Source organism: Biomphalaria glabrata, chromosome 11 (assembly GCF_947242115.1).
Source record: "Biomphalaria glabrata chromosome 11, xgBioGlab47.1, whole genome shotgun sequence".
NCBI classification, from domain to species: Eukaryota; Metazoa; Mollusca; class Gastropoda; family Planorbidae; genus Biomphalaria; species Biomphalaria glabrata.
Genome location: NC_074721.1, coordinates 25,813,438 through 25,835,007, shown reverse-complemented (window position 1 = coordinate 25,835,007; position 21,570 = coordinate 25,813,438). Strand labels below are relative to the sequence as shown.

Genomic DNA, 21,570 nt, shown 5'->3' with positions numbered 1-21,570 from the left:
AACTCTTTAAGATCCGGTTTAGATTTGGAAAGAAAAATAGAAAAAGAAGAAAAACGAATATGAAGAAATATGGGGGGGGGCGATATAACTTAAAAAAAAAAACAAACAACTTTATAAATGAAATAGAAGATTTGGGAGAAGTTTTAAAATAAATAGCGAAATTAAATAATGTCAAGGTCTTTTCCTTCACCCAGTTCTTCGTCTTTTGAACCGTTGAGGCACCACTCATGATCTGACGAACATTTTGTCCATCAATCTCTTTGGCGTTGTCTTCCTCTTTTTCTTTTCCCTGTAGGAATGTCTTTGCGAATCCTGAGGACCTTGCTATATGGCCTTACAGTTTAAGTTTCGTTTTCTGACTGACGATGACCTAATGACCTGCTGCCAACTAAATCATTTTGTGTGTGTGCTATAAACGAAAAAACTAAAAGTGCAAAATAAAAATAAAATAAATAAATACAAAATGATTATAGTAAAAGATTTGATGGATCAACATTTCCTAGTACACCGGAGACACAGCCAGCTATTTAGAGTTGTTCGCCATTGTGGAAAATCTCCAATGAATGACTTTGTTCTCTACTGATGGCGTCACTGCAGGATTCAAAGGCTGGGCATGACAATGCTGAGCTTCTCGAGACTCCATGTACAAGTTGTCCTTCCATTGTTTTCTATGTCAGGTGAGTTACTGTGTAGATCTGTGCTGTGTATAGTTCTTTTATTGAGCTATTCAGCTGTCCAATATATCGCAACCATTATAAAACCAATGCCTTAGTTTAAGTCTCTAAATACTAAGCACGACAAGGTTCACACAAAGTTCACACAAAGTTCACACAAGGTCCACACAAAGTTCACACAAGGTCCACACAAAGTTCACACAAAGTTCACACAAGATCCACACAAAGTTCACACAAAGTTCACACAAGGTTCACACCAGGCTCACACAAAGTTCACACAAGGTCCACACAAAGTTCAAACAAGGTTCACACAAGTTCACAGAAGGTTCACATAAGGTTCACACAAAGTTCACACAAAGTTCACACAAGGTCCACACAAAGTTCACACAAGGTTCACACCAGGTCCACATAAAAATCACACAAGGTTCACACAAGTTCACAGAAGGTTCACACAAGGTTCACACAAAGTTCACACAAAGTTCACAGAAGGTTCACACAAAGTTCACACAAGGTTCACACAAAGTTCACACAAAGTTCACAGAAGGTTCACACAAAGTTCACAGAAGGTTCACATAAAGTTCACAGAAGGTTCACACAAAGTTCACACAAAGTTCACACATAAATACAAGTAGGACGTAGTAGTTTTCATTTTTGAAGAAACATAGGAAACTTATAAGATAAGAAGATACGATTTCTCCCAGTCCATCGATCACTGCAATAAGTAATTGAAATAAAACCCTAAAATAGGAATTTTAAATAAGGGAAACAACACATCATTTCTTTTCATACGTTGTTCCCTCCCTTGACTAAATGACCACATGTAGTTTATCTTTTGTGGTCTTTAATTACAATTTAACGTGATTATTTCGGTACGTAAGTTCAAAGAGAAGAGAATGAACTTCTCGGCTACCAAAGTAGAGGTCATGACCTTGAGGCTGGGGTTTGTCAAGCTGGGTTTTGTTTTTAAGACCACTAGTCTATCACTAGGATAATGAAGTGTAGGATACAAATAATGAATTGTAGGACACAAATAATGGATTGTAGAACACAAATAATGGATCGTTTGTTGACATCGTTACCGAAACATTTCTCTTATTGAAGGAAGGAAGAAGAAACAGAGAGAAACCACTGACCTAGAAATATACAGATGGCTAGTTTGGACAACGTCACTTTGTTTTCGTACAAACGAGTCATCCTTCAAGGTACAGTAGAAGGAGCACGAAGTCGTCCTAAGAAAATCTGGCTGAACAATATCTAAGAATGGACCGGCCTCTCTCTTGACAAGAACAGCTACTGACTGGGAACAAGTGGAGGGATTTGGTAACGCCAACTGTCAAAGAACCCCATCGTGCAGAGTCAAGGAACAGATGAAGATGATGATGATGAAGATAATGACGATGAAGATGATGGTAAAGAAGTAACTAAAAAACAAGAAAAAAAACTGTAAACAACAACAAACAAAGCTTATATTAAGTGTAGTTGTATCAATTACTTTGGATCAGTTATGTCATTTGTGATAGATCTAGGCTAACAATAAAAAAGCATTTATAAAAATAAAAAAAGGGGAACGACCTGAATTCGAACTCATGTTTCATGGTTCTCAAGCCAACCCCCCTGCTAGTGGAGAGCCTATGGACATGGACGATTGTATAGGTATGTATTGTTTCTATAGTCTCGTCCTATTTTTCATGTTGTGTTCATTGAGACTCAGGCAACGACCTATAAATGGGACTAATTCAGCTTATACCACCACTTTAGTCAAGTACCAATTCTTTCCTTTGTTTGAAATACCGAACAAAATAATCAATTACCAATAGTTGTACCACTAATTGTGTTTTTTTTTATTGTGTTTTCAGGTAAAATAAATTATTGTGCAAAAATTCAGCTTGATCCTAGATTGGGTGTGGGAGAAATAGCGTGTACAGACATTTGAGCAGACAGACAGAGACTCAGTGGGTTGATATAAGCTTTGTAAACAAATGTTAGAAATGAAATATTTAGATTCTAGAGAAGAAAACAAAAGTGTTAATAAGTCGAAGCCTCTTAGTTGAATTAGTTGAGTGCAGAAGTCAGATCTAGGTCAAACAGAAAACTAGTTCTGAGACATTTTCTTCTCCTTCGATTCTCTCAAGTATTTGAGGTGTCTCAACCTTTGTTTAAAACTAAACTATTTTGTTTCTACTAGGAAATAACGCAAGGATTGTGTTTGTTCAAACAATATGGAAAGATTGAAGATTTATGTTAGTCTAAAGATCAAGATTGTGACATGTCAAGAAGTGACCCTGAACTTATAAGATAAGATTAAAGGTGTTCAGCTAGACCAAACCTTCTTGACACCATCTTGTTTCACAGCACAGGAAGACCTCAAAGTGATATTATTCATAACATTTCTCATCAACAACTAGCAGACAATTTGTCACTTTGTGGTAAGCCAGTCAAGTAGATGTGACCTTCGTACTTTCATCTGGCAAGACCTACATTCTTGTTGACCTTCTGGGATTTCCTTGAAGTACCATTCTACTAAATAAACTAACAGATGGAAACATGACAAGACTTTCACGAAATCAATTGAGAGGCCACTAGCAATCCAAATACAAATCTTTACACACAAAACATCTCTATGAAAGATCAAGTGGTGGGGGGGGGGACTCGATCAACACCCCAGTTTCCAAATACAGTATTGACTAGTGTAGAAAATAGGATCATTACAGGAGTCATACATTTACCGACCTAAATCAGAAAAAAAGCTACACTTATGGTGTATGTGGGGGCTACATTACTGAACTTACAACAACTTTATTGTTTTACATTAACGAAAATAGTTTTTACATCACTGTTATGGATTATTGATTAAATTATGATTAAGAAGAGCGATCAGGCAGTGAGAGTCAAACGTGACATGCGCAATGGTCATCAGATCAAAATAGCTTTAGCAACTAACTATAAAATAGGAGTTTCTTTAATTGACAGATTTCCAGCAACTTGGAGACTCAGTCAACTTTCAGTCACTTCATCATAAAATTCAAAATGACTTGACATCCGAGTAAATCAACTCACTCCTTGACTTTGTTCTAAACTTTGTAGGTTTGTCTTTGTGACTTTTTTCAAACCTTTTGTAGGTTTGTCTTTGTGACTTTTTTCAAACCTTTTGTAGGTTTGTCTTTGTGACTTTTTTCAAACCTTTTGTAAGTTTGTCTTTGTGACTTTGTTCTAAACTTTGTAAGTTTGTCTTTGTGACTTTGTTCTAAACTTTGTAAGCTTGTCATTGTGACTTTGTTCTAAACTTTGTAAGTTTGATATATCGACTTTGAAATGAGTTGACAACTTGTGGAAGCACTAGATCATTTCTTTTTGTAGAATTTATTGCAAGTTCAAACAAAAACTCTATTTCATTTAGACACTGTATTCAGAATGTTTTGTGTTACAACTTACTGCTGACGAACATGTTGGTAAATAAAGTGTTTTGAGAACCCCAAAAAAAATAGATACTTGAACAGTTGACATTCAATTAATCCCTTTCTATTTTTTTATTCATTTTTTTATTTTTATTTCTTTAGAAAACATCATGAACACCAGTGAGAGCTTTCTGTCTAACATTGGTATGTACATGTCTCTTATCTTATCTTATCTTCAGGATTTTTTTTTTAACAAAACGAACTATTACAAAATCTAGGCTGAGAGTTGTTAGGTTTGTTAAAGTCAAACATTGCACACAAAATACATTAGGCTTGTAATAAACTGTTCAGTGACAATAAATTCATGATTTTTAGCGGCCCCCGAAAAGAAAAAGACGCTATTAGTTTTATGCGGAATGTCTGTCCGTCCCATTTAGATCCCGTTTAGATCTCGCAAACTAGAAAAGATAATGAAAATCCGACATCATAATATTTTAGCCCAATCAAAGATCTGATGCAACAGTTACTTTTTTCTTTTCTGAACTTGTTTAACTCACTTTTTAAATCACTTATGCAAGCAGTTTTTTCAAAAAAATACACTACTTTTACAATAAGAGAACAATTAGATCAATTAGATATTCATTATAAGACATCAGTTAGACCAGGTTCACATCTAACTTCACATTCATTTTCACATATCCTTTGGTCTGGTGGACCGCTGGGGCACCACACAAGATCTGTCAACTTTCTTTCTGTATTCTTCTCTGTCATTTGCCTTTGATAGAATTGTATTCTAATGTTTTTTTCTGAAAATATTGAAACCTGTCTTTTTACTTGCCTGGATGGACCACTTCGGGGTCGATTTTGAGTTTGTGTTTCTACACAAACTGTCTTTGTAAACTTGTTTGTTCTAGGCTTATTGGAGATATTTACGATCACCTAAACAAGGTGAAATCTGTTGTGTTCCCGCTCGTTGTCCACTTGCTTTGAACTACGTATCAAGTCCTAGAGTGAAAGTCTAAATGTTTCCTCACAATTGAAATGATTTTGTGCTACAAATGAAAGAACAAAGAAAATTTGATTCTGCTACAAAGGGAACAAAAGTATCCTATACCTTTAAAACATAGCTTATAAGCAGTTCATTCTACTACATGTTACATTTCATTGGAACTGCCCCCCTTTTGACCAGTGTATTCTACTACATGTTACATTTCATTGTAACGGCCCCCCTTTTGACCAGTGTATTCTACTACATGTTACATTTCATTGGAACGGCCCCCCTTTTGACCAGTGTATTCTACTACATGTTACATTTCATTGGAACGGCCCCCCTTTTGACCAGTGTATTCTACTACATGTTACATTTCATTGGAACGGCCCCCTTTTGACCAGTGTATTCTACTACATGTTACATTTCATTGGAACGGCCCCCCTTTTGACCAGTGTATTCTACTACATGTTACATTTCATTGGAACGGCCCCCCTTTTGACCAGTGTATTCTACTACATGTTACATTTCATTGGAACGGCCCCCCTTTTGACCAGTGTATTCTACTACATGTTACATTTCATTGGAACGGCCCCCTTTTGACCAGTGTATTCTACTACATGTTACATTTCATTGGAACGGCCCCCTTGAAATCGCCCTCCCAAACTCACTTCTGGCCTATGAACTCTATATCACTCTTATCTCGCCCCCCCCCCCTCAAAACACTTTGAGTCTCTGTTACACCCGCTTTATATCGTTACCCCTTGCAAAGAACACCTATTTCTTTCTGCCCATGAATTCGATGACCAATAACACGTACTCCCCAGCCCCTAACTCAACGACTTAGAAAATAATCCCACATACAATAAATGAGTATGAGTAGTGTTTGACTTTTCAGCTTTTGATCGAAATACTTGAAAATCTCATCATCCATTTTTAAATCAAGTTTTAAAAATCATCTTAAGATCAAGGTTAAAAATAACGTAGCAACTTTTATGAAGATCAAATGATTCAAATTTAAACGCTATTTTAAAAAATATAAAAATAAAAAGTTATTTGGGACCTGAACCGTAGATTTAAAGTCGGATGATCTACCAACTGAGCTAACCGAGTGTATCAGAGGAAATTACGCACAAAATGTAAGGTGCTTAAGAATGTAAGTATAATCTTGTACTTTTCAATTTGTGATTAAAAAAAAAATACATTGGGTCGAAATAGCGAATACAAAATTCCTTTTTTGGTCAATTAAAAGCGGAGATTTAGATCGAGAAAGGTGCTTAGTTGTTCTAGGCATACGCCCATGAAAGAATTAGTGATGAGTGAATGAGGGCTTTGCGCATATATATATTCAGATTACTAAATAATGGAAGACGAAAACCAATGCCACTGTTTATCCCTTCAAACAGACTATAGCTATTAGCTTATAATTGTGTACTATTTGACTTACAGGTACCACAGACCAAACACTTCTCAATGACTTAACTCAAGTCTACACTACAGTTGGTACGTTGAGTTGAAAGTTTGCAAATATTTGAGTGATTAATTTTACATTTGTTTTTGTGTATATTTTAAAGATTGTTATCGTTAGGTTAGTTCATTAGTCTCGCCTTATTATTGGTGCTTCGTGAAAGCAGGCCACGGTCTTTTATTAATCTTCCAAATGCGAGATCTCTCACATCAATGAATTCTTTGGCCCTTACTTCTGTTTCTTTTTTATTCGTTAAACTTCGTGCTTGCCCCAAAATCATCTTAAGTTGTCTGTAGGAGCACCCAAAGCGGTGTCTGGATGAGCGCTGGAGCACCCAAAGCGGTGTCTTGAGGAGCGCTGGAGCACCCAAAGCGGTGTCTGGAGGAGCGCTGAAGCACCCAAAGCGGTGTCTGGAGGAGCGCTGGAGCACCCAAAGCGGTGTCTGGAGGAGCGCTGGAGCACCCAAAGCGGTGTCTGGAGGAGCGCTGGAGCACCCAAAGCGGTGTCTGGAGGAGCTCTGGAGCACCCAAAGCGGTGTCTGGAGGAGCGCTGGAGCACCCAAAGCGGTGTCTGGAGGAGCGCTGGAGCACCCAAAGCGGTGTCTGGAGGAGCGCTGGAGCACCCACATCTGTGTCCGTGTCCTGGCTCTAATGTTTTTTCTAAATTCTAATCTTCAGAAATCACTTGTTCCTAACTCACTACTTTGTGTATTACTTCTAGTCAACAATAACTTGTTCCTAACTCACTACTTTGTGTATTACTTCTAGTCAGCAATAACTTGTTCCTAACTCACTACTTTGTGTATTACTTCTAGTCAGCAATAACTTGTTCCTAACTCACTACTTTGTGTATTACTTCTAGTCAACAATAACTTGTTCCTAACTCACTACTTTGTGTATTACTTCTAATCAACAATAACTTGTTCCTAACTCACTACTTTGTGTATTACTTCTAGTCAGCAATAACTTGTTCCTAACTCACTACTTTGTGTATTACTTCTAGTCAACAATAACTTGTTCCTAACTCACTACTTTGTGTATTACTTCTAGTCAGCAATAACTTGTTCCTAACTCACTACTTTCTGTTTTACTTCTAGTCAACAATAACTTGTTCCTAACTCACTACTTTCTGTTTTACTTCTAGTCAACAATAACTTGTTCCTAACTCACTACTTTGTGTATTACTTCTAGTCAACAATAACTTGTTCCTAACTCACTACTTTGTGTATTACTTCTAGTCAACAATAACTTGTTCCTAACTCACTACTTTGTGTATTACTTCTAGTCAGCAATAACTTGTTCCTAACTCACTACTTTCTGTTTTACTTCTAGTCAACAATAACTTGTTCCTAACTCACTACTTTCTGTATTACTTCTAGTCAACAATAACTTGTTCCTAACTCACTACTTTCTGTTTTACTTCTAGTCAGCAATAACTTGTTCCTAACTCACTACTTTCTGTCTAGTAAGAAAGGCGGGAGGTAAAAAAAATAATGAAATGACATAGCTGGGGGAGGGGCGACACTGAAGTGTGAGGTATTCCAGGCAGTAGAGTGTGAGGTATTCCAGGCAGTAGAGTGTGAGGTATTTCAGGCAGTAGAGTGTTAGGTATTCCAGGCAGTAGAGTGTGAGGTATTCCAGGCAGTAGAGTGTGAGGTATTCCAGGCAGTAGAGTGTGAGGTATTCCAGGCAGTAGAACATGCCCAGCTCAAAGTAATGTAAGTGTTAGGTATTCCAGGCAGTAGAGTGTTAGGTATTCCAGGCAGTAGAGTGTGAGGTATTCCAGGCAGTAGAGTGTGAGGTATTCCAGGCAGTAGAGTGTGAGGTATTCCAGGCAGTAGAACATGCCCAGCTCAAAGTAATGTAAGTGTTAGGTATTCCAGGCAGTAGAGTGTTAGGTATTCCAGGCAGTAGAACATGCCCAGCTCAAAGTAATGTAAGTGTTAGGTATTCCAGGCAGTAGAGTGTTAGGTATTCCAGGCAGTAGAGTGTGAGGTATTCCAGGCAGTAGAGTGTGAGGTATTCCAGGCAGTAGAGTGTGAGGTATTCCAGGTAGTAGAACATGCCCAGCTCAAAGTAATGTAAGTGTTAGGTATTCCAGGCAGTAGAGTGTTAGGTATTCCAGGCAGTAGAGTGTGAGGTATTCCAGGCAGTAGAGTGTTAGGTATTCCAGGCAGTAGAGTGTGAGGTATTCCAGGCAGTAGAACATGCCCAGCTCAAAGTAAATGTCACCGCTTCATTTCAACGTGCATTGCAAACTCTAGTACAATGTAAATACAATTTTTTGGTCTTTGGAAAAGAAATGACTTAGTGCAGTCAAGCTCGTCATCCTCATAGGAGCGAGCCTCACAGTTTGAGAAACGCTAGTCTAAGAAATACTCTTTCAGTTATCTGGCAGTCTGCGTACAAGTTTTCTTAATTGTGAGTGATGTAGCTAGTTACCTTTTTTTATCGGCCCTTGAAAGAAAACTAAGATATTAGCTTTATGTTGTCTGGCCATCACATTTAACAATTTTATTATGAAAAATGAATTTTGTTTTAAAATGAAATATGGAAGACTTTGTGTGTGTATAAAATAAAACAACACACAATTGTTAATAATGTACTTCAAAGAAATTAAAAGTCTTATATAGCATATACTATTAATGTTATAGAAAAATGTATTAAAAAAAGGTTCCCCTTTCAGACCTTTGAGATCTGTAAGGCAGATGATGTTATGGTCATCTGTTTCCATGGCCACCCATTAGAGTGGGGTGGACGCAGAGGTGCCCTAAAAATTCTTTAATTCAAAATCCCAGTCTTTACTGAGAGTCAAACCCAGGACTTCAGGTTCTGAAGCCATGCGCTTAACCACTCAGTCTCCATGGGAAACATTATTCTTTACTTACTTAGACTTAAGTCCTCTCGCGCCGTTCGGCGCATTGAGTGGTAAGCTGTCTCCACAAAGATCTGTTATTGGCAATGCCTGAAGCCTCCTCCCACCTGGTGTCCACTTTTCTGAGGTCCTCCATGAAAGTGTGGCGCTAAGTTTACGAGGACGTTCCTGTTTGAGCTTTCTTCGTATTGCCCTCCGTGTCATCGCAACTCTTGGTATGCATAATTCATTTTGTCGGAGAACAAGTCCCACCATGCGACGGTCTTGTATTTACAAAGGGACGTAATAATTTGTTTACAGTATAATTTTGTCGTTTTTTTTCTCATACTAATGTATGCATGTTCTGTTCTACAAACTACTGATAATTTACCTCAAATCCTTTTTGTTTTACAAAGCTTCTATCAACTCACTCTGGCTGTCTGTCTGTCTGGTCAAAAGTTTGTACACGTTATTTCTCACTCACCCAATCTCGGATCAAGCTGAAGTTTTGCACAATTATTTCTTTTGACTGACAACACAAAAATCAATTTAAAAACATTGACCAATAAGTTAATTAACTATTGGTAATTCATTATTTTGTTTGGTATCTCGAACAAGGGAAAGAAATTTTGTACTTGACTGAAGTGGTGATATAAGCTGAATTAGTTCCCTTTATAGGTCGTCGCCTGAGTCTCAGGAACACAAACCCGCAAAATAGGCTATAGAAACAATAGATAATTCTACAATCTTCCATGTTAATAAGCTCTCCACTAGCAGAGTGGTTGGCTTCAGAAGGCTTTAGCCACGAGCTCGAATTCCACGGCATGCAACAAATGGCTATTGGCAGGGTTGAAACAGGAATCATTGGGACAACAACAATATAATTTTATTTTTACTTAGCCACAAGTGTTACAAAGGCAGTCAAAATTACAAATAACAATATACAGATAATCAACATAGCTAAGATAATAATAAGAATAGTAGTAATAATAATCAAATTGGAAATAATAACAAATTATAATTATAATAGTAATAATTATGACTGTCCCAATCGCATGCCACATTACCATGGTTGTTCAGATATCTAGCTAGTGTTTGAATATATGTAGACATTTTGTTTGGTTTTACAAACTTCTAAAATGTTGAAAGTCAGCTCGCACCTCACAGCCAATCACCTTGTGTTTACAGGTCAGGTGACACGTCTCTCAACAGTTGGATCTTCCCCACCCACTACACCGTGTCCTCTAGACAATTTTGCCTGCCAGCCTCTTATTATTGGTAAGTTGAACTTAAGCTCTTATTAGATTGCTACGTTTTTATTGGAGTTGGTAACTTCAAAAGTGAGTCCATTTGGACTGGTACCTTTTTTATTGGTGAGTTTAAAAGTGAGTCCATTTGGACTGGTACCTTTTTTATTGGTGAGTTTAAAAGTGAGTTTCTTTTGATTGGTGAGTGTCATGATTGTGTTTTGAAAGGAGCTGGCTATTGTCTCTACAATCATATGACATACGCGTAGTCCGAAGTGCCTGTCAATCTATTCAACATATTACTAGGATACAGTGCATTAACAAAAAAGATGTATTGGTTATGATAGTAGGCTATATATAATGAAGTTCAACAAACAATAATAATAATTCAAAATAACTTCAACTTCAAAAACAAAAAATTGTTGTATTATTAAAGCCAAATTGAATTTAAAGATTTTTGTTATGACAATGAAGAGCCCAGAGGATTTCCTCTAAATCCTCGAGGGTCGCAGCATCAGATGAGATTTCAAACTTCAGAAACAAGGCCGCCATTAGAATGAACGTTGTAGTTGCGAAGCGTTCGTCTTTTAAAAAAGTAGTATGGTTGTACTTCTTTAATGAAACGAAATGATCCTAAAATAGTACAAGAGATTTTAATTACTTAAATTAGACAAAAATGTACCTTTGAGTGGACGCTATGCGCTGAAGTTGTTTTTTTTTTTTTTTTTTTTAATCAGTAAGTTTCAGGCGCTTTAAAAAAAATGGATGTTGAAGTCTTTAAATAACATATTCAACTATTTTGTTTAAAAACATGATATGTTCAACATTGTTTCGTCAAGTAAGCCTACACTCAAGATTGAGGTTCCAAATTGAACGACAGAATTGGATAGAACTAGATGTTTTTATAATAATAAAAATAATAATAATCTCACATCATCAGAAAATGTTTCGTTCTTTTGTACATTTGTATATTATGAAATGAAATATTTTTGTCCAGCTGCCGTCAATTTCAATATCTATGGAGCGTATGTTGCCTATGCACTTGGTATTCCGGGCAACGCACTGGCCTGTATAATCCTTGCAAAAATGAAGCCTTTCAATTCTTCAATTATCTGGCTGATTATTTTGACATTCACAGGTGAGACATCAAATATTTAAAAAACAAAATTACATTTAATGCAGATAGAAACCTATCTGTAAAAGTATGAATGATAGTTATGTGTATTACTTTTAACGAGGCTACCTGATCTAGATTTATATCCATTTTTTGTGGCCTTATGTACTCATTTCTTATTGAATTTGGAGCGGATCGCGAAAGGGAAAAGCCGCAATTCGTTCTTGATTTGTCTATCAGTCAGTCCGTCCGTCACGTATAGGTCTCAAAAACTAGAATGAAAATCAAATTTCATATTTTGCAGTTTTTATAGCTGTGGTGAAGAAATTGTACTTGATAAATGTGTTGTTATAAATTGAATTAGTCACCTTTATACTGTTACGAATCTCACTATCCAGGCTCTCTCTGCAAACTGCATCATACACCACCAACTTAAAGAACTTGACTACTCAGGGCTCCAAAGTAACGTAACACTTTAATAGTTGAATAAATAACAGCCAATACTGTACAATTGGCAGCACGTAACACAAGACTGTACAAATATCTCTCCGATAACACCGTACCGCCGTATTAACTCTTGCACTGGCCTCTCCGTCTCGTTCCGGGCTAGCACTGGGTTCAACTGTTCAGGACTGACTTCACACACTAGGCTCGTTGTGTCGGACTCGATCGCAGACCAAGATCAAGACGCCAGTCGTCTCAACTGTACTTGACAGTACTCCGCACTGAACCGTCGTAATGCTCCGTACAGAACCACACCGTTGAACTGTGCTGTAGTCGACCGTGTTCTGAACCCCAGTGGTGAACCTTCTGTCGTGAACCATCTTGACTGCGACACCTCCGCTCTTTATATAGGGTCCCTAAAAGCCTTCTAGAACCGGACGGAACATCGCTCGACATTTCTAGCTTCGTCACATGACTACATCCCTCGTGACGCTCCTGAGCTCTGTTCACGACGGCGATCCTTCCCGAACCGTCATGTTGACACTCGTCTCGACTGACCGTCGTAGCTCGTCACGGTTGACCGCTCGTCTAGCGCTGGCCTGGGACGATTTGCGTCGGCTGACTACACATACCACTACCCCCATCTGTACCACCACCAGGTTTATAACAATACTTTGTGTAGAGAATTTGGTCGTCGCTTAAAAGTTTAAGACTTGTAATAGATAGCTATAAACCTTCTATTTTCATAACCACTTCGCTGGCACTGTGGTTAGTTATTCGGCTGAAAGAGGCTTAAGTCCTTTCTTTTCCACTCCCATTTTCTTAACTGGTCCAGACAAGGGATAGAATCATTATATATTGGCCTCTTTCAGTCGTAGAACGACTATGGTTCATCTCAGAGCACACTTCCTCATGTGACTGTGGAGCCCCATTAGGGAGAGACACTCCCGTCCACAGATAGCGCAGGTTAAGGTGGTTTTGGCTTCGGTGGAAGAGGAGCTGGCCGTATTTCGGATTGTACGTTTTTCTTCCTGAGCTGAGACCCATGTACTTTCACTGTCCATAGCTTTCTTGGTCACTGTCTCTCTCCATCTGTTGCGGTCTAGAGCTATGTCTTCCAAATAGTCAGTATTGATGTTCACTGATTTGAGGTCACGTTTTATTACACTTATGTAACGGAGGTGGGGGCGACCAGTTTTTCTTGTGCCAGTCGCGAGTTATCCATAGAGGATGACTTTCGTGATGCGCTTGTCCTCCATCCCGCGAACATGTCCAAGCCAGCGCAAACGGCGTTGTCTGAGGGCTGTAAAGATGCTGGGAATACCTGATCGCGCAAGGATCTCAGTATTGCACATTTTTTATTTCCATATGACTTTCGAGATCCTACAGAGACATCTCAAATGTAATGATTTCAGTTTTCTCTCTTGCTTTGCGTAGGTGGTCCATGATTCACTGCCATACAGCAGTGTACTCATAACGCATGCCTTGTAGACTTCCATTTTGGTCACCGTAGTTAGCTTATGGTTTTCCCAAACTCTTGGCCTGAGTCTAGCGAAGGTCGAGGCAACCTTCCCTATGCGTTTTTTTTATCATAGCGCATTGAGAAAACTAAAATTAAACTAAAAACTAAACTAAATAAGATTCTGAAGATAATTAAATAGTAGCCCAAATCTCCCGCAGGAGGACGATGGGTGTCAGTGGGCAGGGTTCGGACCCGTGACCCTCGAGACACCGAACGACAGTTCAGAGCGCAAACCGCACGACCAGTCAGCTACATTTTGTCGACTTGGTCTGGAAGCTCAAGCGATAAAGAGCTGCACGAAAGAAAAATGTTTGCTAAAAGTTTTATTTTGATACAACTAGGCAATACCAGCTTTACTCTAACTATACCAGCTTTACTCTAACTAACAATACCAGCTTTACTCTAAATAACTATACCAGCTTTACTCTAAATAACTATAACAGCTTTACTCTAAATAACTATACCAGCTTTACTCTGAATATACCAGCATTACTCTAGCTATACCAGCTTTACTCTAAATAACTATACCAGCTTTACTCTAAATAACTATACCAGCTTTACTCTAAAATATCAGGTGACCGAGCCTCGCTCGGATGAATAATTTGTTAAGGAAGGATATATACCCGAAGTCATTTTGAGAATATTTTTGTACCAGGTGGCCGAACCTCGCTCTGTTAAATAATTTCGGAAGGTTATATACCCGAAGTCATTTTGGGAATATTCTTGTAATTGCGAAAATGAACGATCGGATAAAGACTACTAATCTGAAGAGTTGTTTTAGTGTTCTGTTAGTTCTAATTGTAGGCCTAATTGTACATGTCGATTAAATTTAAAGTCTTTTAAGTCCTCCTACAGTCTAGACAAACTACAGCTCACGTCCGTCTTATAGTTTTACAATCTATCTTTTGCGTAAAACTATTGTAGGCTTACTATTATTGGCTTGGAAGAAAGTCTTTGCAATGTAACTTCTCTACGTTATAGGGTAAAACATGCACTTAGTGACAAAGTAAAATGGCGCATTTTTTCTTATTAGACTTAAATCATGGCATTAGTTTTCTAAAGAAACGTTTCCGTGGGGCACCTCTGTTACGCCAAACAATATGCTCGTTACCCATACGGGATACGTGCCCTGCCCAGCCTGACAGTCGGACTATAGGAAGTTCATACCGGCTTTTGCCATCCATCCATCCTTGTGGTACTATGGCCTGCTTTTACACATCCATCCATTCAGATCTCTCCTGGCCCTAACTCCAAGCTTTTTACCGAGGTTTATAGTTAAATCAAAAGAGGCTGCAGTGTACTCAAACTCGTTGACCGCTAGATGGATATCATGTTTAGTGTGAGCAAGTAAGGCGTAGAGAAGCTGTGTTATGACCAGTTCCTTTGTTTTGGTACAGGAGAGGTAGACACTGAAGCATGAACACATGGTAATAATTCACCAGCAAAATAATAATAATAATAAGGCTTGTCTTAGAGTCCGAAAATTAATGAGGATTGCAGCTGTGACCTACATATCTTGCCACATCCAGGGCAAGCATAACCATTGTCCGCGATGCTCGATTAAGATTTTCTTTTAGCGTCTGCGTCTGTCCTCGGCAGCAAATTTTCTTTTGGTCTCAAATGTGTATCCGCGGCCTTTGTATAGAGGGAATTCTTTAAGTCCGACAGTTACGCTGGACAGAGCAGTATCCTATATGGGAGACGAATCTTAGACGAACGCATGCCAAAGGCAGTGTTTTTTTTGGTGAGCTAAAAAGTGGTCGACGTAACACCGAAACCCTTAAAAGACCAGCTTATGGCGCAAACTTGACTTAGCTGACATAGAAGAGAGCACATGGTTGCATGCAACCTCAGAACGAGACAGCTGGAGGTCACCAGCAAAATAAACAACAAAGTAAAAGGTATCTACACCGCTCTACACAATTAAAGTGTAAACAACTTATTAAGCACTTAAAACACAATAACTAATCATATATCGGCACATTTAATTTCATTACTTTTCTTTCATAGTTCTATAATAAATCAATCTACATTAAGATGGTGCGCAAATGTTTCATTAGGTCTATTGATTCTTTAGAACTCGTTATTGTTTGCAAAGAAATATTTTAGTGTACTGCGGTAAGCCTAGTGACGTAAGCAGCGTTTTTCCCGTTTACGTCATGGAAAATTTTCATTCATAAAACATTCTAGCCAAAACTAATTTTTCGATAATGAGGCATTTTCAAACCGATATAACGGTCGACCTCGAGTTTTCCCGATGTGGCCAATGAGTTGAGAATTTTTTTCTCACTATTATGCACATACCATGAACTTTTAAAGAAAATCGTTAGAGCCGTTTTCGAAATAAAATTTATATATATATATAAATATAAATATATATACATACATACATACAAGAATTGCTCGCTTAAGAGTATAGGATAACTATACCAGCTATCTAGCTATATAAGATTTACTCTAACCACTGTCTTGTAACCTGTATAACTCCCACATCCACAGATTTTTTAAACCTGACCATGAGGTTTGTCAACGGACGTGTGCCTGGCTATGAAGACTGGTCTTGTCGTATGTTCTACATCTTTGGACAGACCTTTACCTTCACTTCTTACCTGTATGTCCTTGGTTTAACATGCGAACGTTTTATCGCTGTCCAGTTTCCACTCAAGATGAATCAATGGTGTACAATCCGGCGATCAAGTAGGTGCTGTGATACTGTTGACATGTATAGCAAACACTTCACTAGCATGCCATGATATGTAAGCCAAGTAATGCTCAACAAATCTGAAGATGTTTTCTTATGTCCTAACTTGTTGAACAATGGAATTTTTTAAATGCCTTTAAAACTAATTAAAATGATGAGCGAATTTTATAATGATCTAAATATTGATTTGTCTTAGTCCTGGCTGTGTCCATCTGTCTGGTCATTTGTCTGGGTCAATCACTTTACGTCATTGAAGTCTACAGAGCCAATTTTTTCAAAGATTGTGTCTTAAGAGAGAAATATAAAGACACCTGGGGATAGTAAGTGAACAATTTGTTTCTAGCTAGTACTTACACACACACACACACACCAACTTACATTAGCAAACACCAACGTACATTAACAAACACCAACTTACATTAACACACCCATAGTTATATTTTAACCGTTAAGACTTCAGGGTCGTACAAAGTCCCCCACGTCTGCTTCATCAAGTTCAAGGACAATTACAACTTCATCCCATAATTAATCGAGCTTTTCTAGCATTTTTTCCCCTTAAAAGACCAAAATAAATATCTAATTAAGTGAATTATTCCATTGATAGGGCTCACCACAGACCTCTGTTTATCTCATATATTATTTCTCTCTCTATCCATTCATCCATGTCTTCGTCTGTCGAGCGTAGGTCCACAATCTGTTCTAACAAAACTATTTCTGTGTATTTTTTTCAGTCTGTATGAAAACTTTTTCCAAACGACAGTCTTGAAGCTGCTGCCAATAGTTCTACTTATCCTTCTCAATATTCTCATTGTACGGCGTCTTAATAGAGCAAAAAAAGTTCAGTCCAAAATGACAGAGTCACTCAACAAAGACAAAGCAAGGCAACAAAAACAGGTTTGTTTTCTTCTTAAGTATGTTGCATGGCCAATTGACAATGATAATACTTTACATATGTAAGTCTGAGTTAATGCCTTATAAATATGTAGGATTCAACCAATGAATAAATCAGAGAACTAATCAGAGTCCTCACTTGAGAGATTAAAAAGTGTGTGTGTCACATTAGAAGTTACAAAATAAAACGTTCTGTTTCATCACATCCTCACCTGAAACTAGTTTTTTTTTTAAATTGTAGGAGAATAAAGAAGATAAGGGAAGTAAAAGAGTGAGGAAGTGGCAGAAAGTAAAAGAGTGAGGAAGAGACAGGAAGTAAAAGAGTGAGGAAGAGACAGGAAGTAAAAGAGTGAGGAAGTGACAGGAAGTAAAAGAGTGAGGAAGAGACAGGAAGTAAAAGAGTGAGGAAGAGACAGGAAGTAAAAGAGTGAGGAAGTGACAGGAAGTAAAAGAGTGAGGAAGAGACAGGAAGTAAAAGAGTGAGGAAGTGACAGGAAGTAAAAGAGTGAGGAAGTGACAGGAAGTAAAAGAGTGAGGAAGTGACAGGAAGTAAAAGAGTGAGGAAGTGACAGGAAGTAAAAGAGTGAGGAAGAGACAGGAATTGAGAGACAGGAAGCCAATAAGGGTGGAGAGAGAAAGCCAAAGAGAAGCTCCGAATGTGAGAGATTGAGTAGGAAATGAAAGTGAAATACTGAGATGCTTTACAAGAAAATTGAGTTTGGATGTTAAAATTAAAATTCATGTTTAGACATAGAAGTTTATGTTGATATCTTAATTAAAGTTCATGTTTAGACATAGAAGTTTATGTTGATATCTTAATTAAAGTTCATGTTTAGACATAGAAGTTTCTGTTGATATCTTAATTAAAGTTCATGTTTAGACATAGAAGTTTATGTTGATATTTTAATTAAAGTTCATGTTTAGAAATAGATGTAGAGGTTGAGGTTGAAATTGTTATTTATCGTTGCTATAGGATGTTTTATTAGAGATCAATCAGGATAAGTACACAATGTCATTATATATACTCATTAGGACATAACATTATCAGTGAGGTTAGGGTTAAATGCTATTCTGAAACCTGTTAACTCTAACTACAAACAAAATGTTGAGACTCTAGTATTGGTGTTTTTCTTGTTCACGGTTATTTGTATTATATTGTAAGGCTATGGACACGACCCACTTCCATTCCAGATTAACCGAATGTTGACGGCCAGTTCCATTTGTTTGTTCATCTGTGTCATGCCAGAAATTCTGTACTGCTACTGCAACCCACTGATTGAGTACAGCCCCTTCGGAAATCGAAGTAGAATTATTCTGATCAATGTCTACAGTGTGATGAAATTATACAACAGCGCCCTCAACTTTCTGCTCTACTTTATTGCAGCCAGTAAATTTAGGTCAGTGCAGTACAAGTCAACTGGGTTTTTTTTTTTTAAAGAAAGAAAAACTTTTTTAAAAGACCTTTAATTTAGTGTCAATGTATCAATTAGTTTAGATTGGTTATGTAATTACATCTGTAATAGATCGAGATTAACGAATATAAAATCTGCGTGATTAGAAATATCTGCACCAATTGTTTTTGTCTAACGCTATTTCATGCTCCAATCACCTGTTGGGAAAGGGAGGGGGAAGAAGGGCTGTATGTGTGATGTTACCGTGACAGCTTTTGAAAGTATTAAATACATTTTATAAAAAAAAAACGTTTGTAACACTTAAATCGAACTTGAGACCTGAACTTGTTAGTTTGTACATTGAGTTAGGTCTTACATTGTCTTCAAGAGTTGCTTTTTAAAACTTTTGTTTCTCTAAATGTAGTTGTCACACATAGAATTTTGAAAATGCGTTTTCTTTATCTTCTTTTTAGATCTGAATTCTTAAGTCTTGTAACTTGCAATCGTTTGGGCAGAAAAGAGCAAACTGGCAAGTCCACGTTACACAATGTTACATCTGTGACTAAAGCAACATCTGTTGGTTACAGCCCCACCGTGAGCTAGACTCCTCCTTTGTTACAGAACCAAGACCGGACTGACACAATCAACATCCACCTCCCTTTTTTTTCCAAAAGATTTCAATTACTGTTGAATTTTTTTTTTACTTTTTGGAAATCAAAACATTGAGACTTACTGAACACTCTATTGTGTGTCATTCAGTCATTGGTAGGCAGGGCTTCTCTAATACCAAGGCTTTGCTAACGTTATGTGTTAAAGAGACCAGTGATTGTGACTCAGCAAGTTGGTGATCTATTGATAGCTATGAGCTACACTATACTGCTCATAGTAGTTAATATTTATATTATACTTTACTGATGTAAAAAAACAACAACATTGTAACTCTTGCCAAATATGATTATGCGCATAAATAAATATATATATATAACTATACACATACATATCAACATACATACCTAACTCTACTTTACATTTATGTTGGTTCTGTAATTCTGTATGTTCCCGCTGCTCTCCATGAACAGTCCAATAAGATCTCTGCCACTTCCTACAACTTTAAGGACGCTCTTACAATTTAGATTTGGCTACCTTCCACAAATAAATCACTTTTTTTTTCTACTTTTAGTGCGTTTTAATATAACATTGTTTTTGGTTGTTTTTTTTCAATTTATTATTTTAGCCTTTTTAGTCTTTTATTTTTACTCTCGTATAGGACAACTAAGCCAATGCATTTTGTCAGAGAAATAATCATTTGTGTTTATCGTATACAATACAATGTTGATGACCAAATCCATTAAAAAAAATTTCTATAAATATTGATATGCATACAGTCTTTGATATCATCTTTACATTAACATTTAATTATCGGCCTCCGAAAGGAAAAAGACGCTATTAGTTTTGTGTGAAATGTCTGTCCGTCCGTCCCGTTTAGATCTCGTAAACTAGAAAAGATAGTGAAAATCTGACACCATAATATTTTAGACCATTCAAAGTTCTGATGCAACAGCTACTTTTTCTTTTCTAAAAGCGAAAAATCAATTTTTTTAAATCACGTATGCAAGCATTTTTTTCATAAAAAATACACCACTTTTACAACTATTCACTATTAATAGTATCAAACACGGGAGGTACTTTAGAAGGGGCGATAGTGGTCCTCCATATTTTTAACATATTTATGCAAATGGTTTAGATTTTTTTGTCAAAATTTTTTTTTATTGCATTTGTATTGCTAAGTTATGTAAGTTCTGTCATACTAACTACTACATTTACACACACAAAAAAATCTTTTTTTTAAAGAGAAAAAATCTATTTAGTAAGCATATAAGTTTGACATAATTTAAAACAACAATTAATAAGTAGTTTTTCATATTATCGCGTGAATTGCAATCTACACACAGTGGATAGAACACTTAACTAAAGAAAATTTTGTTTTTACGGAAATTTTTTTTCTTGAGGAATAAGAGATTGTCCCTTTACAAAACAATTGGAGCAAATATACATTCATTATAAGACATCAGTTAGGCCAAATTCACATCTAACTTCATATTCACTTTCACCTATCCTTTCGTCTGTGGACCGCTGGGGCACCACACAAGATCCGTCAACCTTTTTTTTTTGTTCCTTCTGAAAATATTGAAACCTGCCTTTTTAACTGCCTGGGTGGACCACTTCGGGGGCCGATTTTGAGTTTGTGTTTCCACACAAACTGTCTTTGTAAACCTTGTTTTTATTGATTCATTTGTTGTCATCTAGCATGACCTCGTACTCGAAATTTGATGACGATTGAAGTGGTCCAAAAATTGACTGCAGAAATCTAAGCAGCATATAAGACAGATACAAGAAACATACAAGAAAGATACAGATATACTAAATGAGTTCATATTATTATTGCAGCGGTTCTCAACCTTTTTAGCTCCGCGACCCCATAATACAATTTTCCGCTAGGTGGTCTAGGTAGGCCTAAATGTGATTTAGCTAATGTTATAAAATGGTTATCAAAATGTATATAACAAATATCCATAATGTTAATTTAATTGTTACAAACACAACACAACTCTGCCCGAGTCGGGTGTCGAACCAAGCCAAGTTCAAGCACACCTCGACCAGGCTTCAGGCGCTCAGTAAACACAACTCTGCCCGAGTCGGGTGTCGAACCAAGCCAAGTTCAAGCACACCTCGACCAGGCTTCAGGCGCTCAGTAAACACAACTCTGCCCGAGTCGGGTGTCCAACCAAGCCAAGTTCAAGCACACCTCGGCCAGGCTTCAGGCGCTCAGTAAACACAACTCTGCCCGAGTCGGGTGTCCAACCAAGCCAAGTTCAAGCACA

The 21,570-nt window shown here is 37.4% G+C and overlaps 1 protein-coding gene across 3 annotated transcripts; it reads left to right on the top strand.

Annotated features, from left to right (window-relative positions):
* Positions 1–310: 310 nt before the first annotated feature.
* Positions 311–20,060, top strand: LOC106058503 (growth hormone secretagogue receptor type 1-like). Of its 3 annotated transcripts, none has more exons than XM_056045436.1 (10): positions 311–677; positions 4,232–4,273; positions 6,507–6,560; positions 10,567–10,656; positions 11,623–11,763; positions 16,205–16,402; positions 16,603–16,726; positions 17,138–17,300; positions 18,489–18,694; positions 19,162–20,060. In XM_056045436.1, exons 1-10 carry the CDS (start codon positions 614–616, stop codon positions 19,289–19,291), a joined length of 1,212 nt encoding a protein of 403 aa, XP_055901411.1. In that variant the 5' UTR covers positions 311–613; the 3' UTR covers positions 19,292–20,060. The 3 variants fall into 3 exon arrangements, with proteins under 3 accessions (XP_055901411.1, XP_055901412.1, XP_013071404.2); XM_056045437.1 differs by lacking the exon at positions 311–677 and adding an exon at positions 3,468–3,758; XM_013215950.2 differs by lacking the exon at positions 311–677 and adding an exon at positions 3,469–3,754.
* The last annotated feature ends 1,510 nt before the right edge of the window (positions 20,061–21,570 follow it).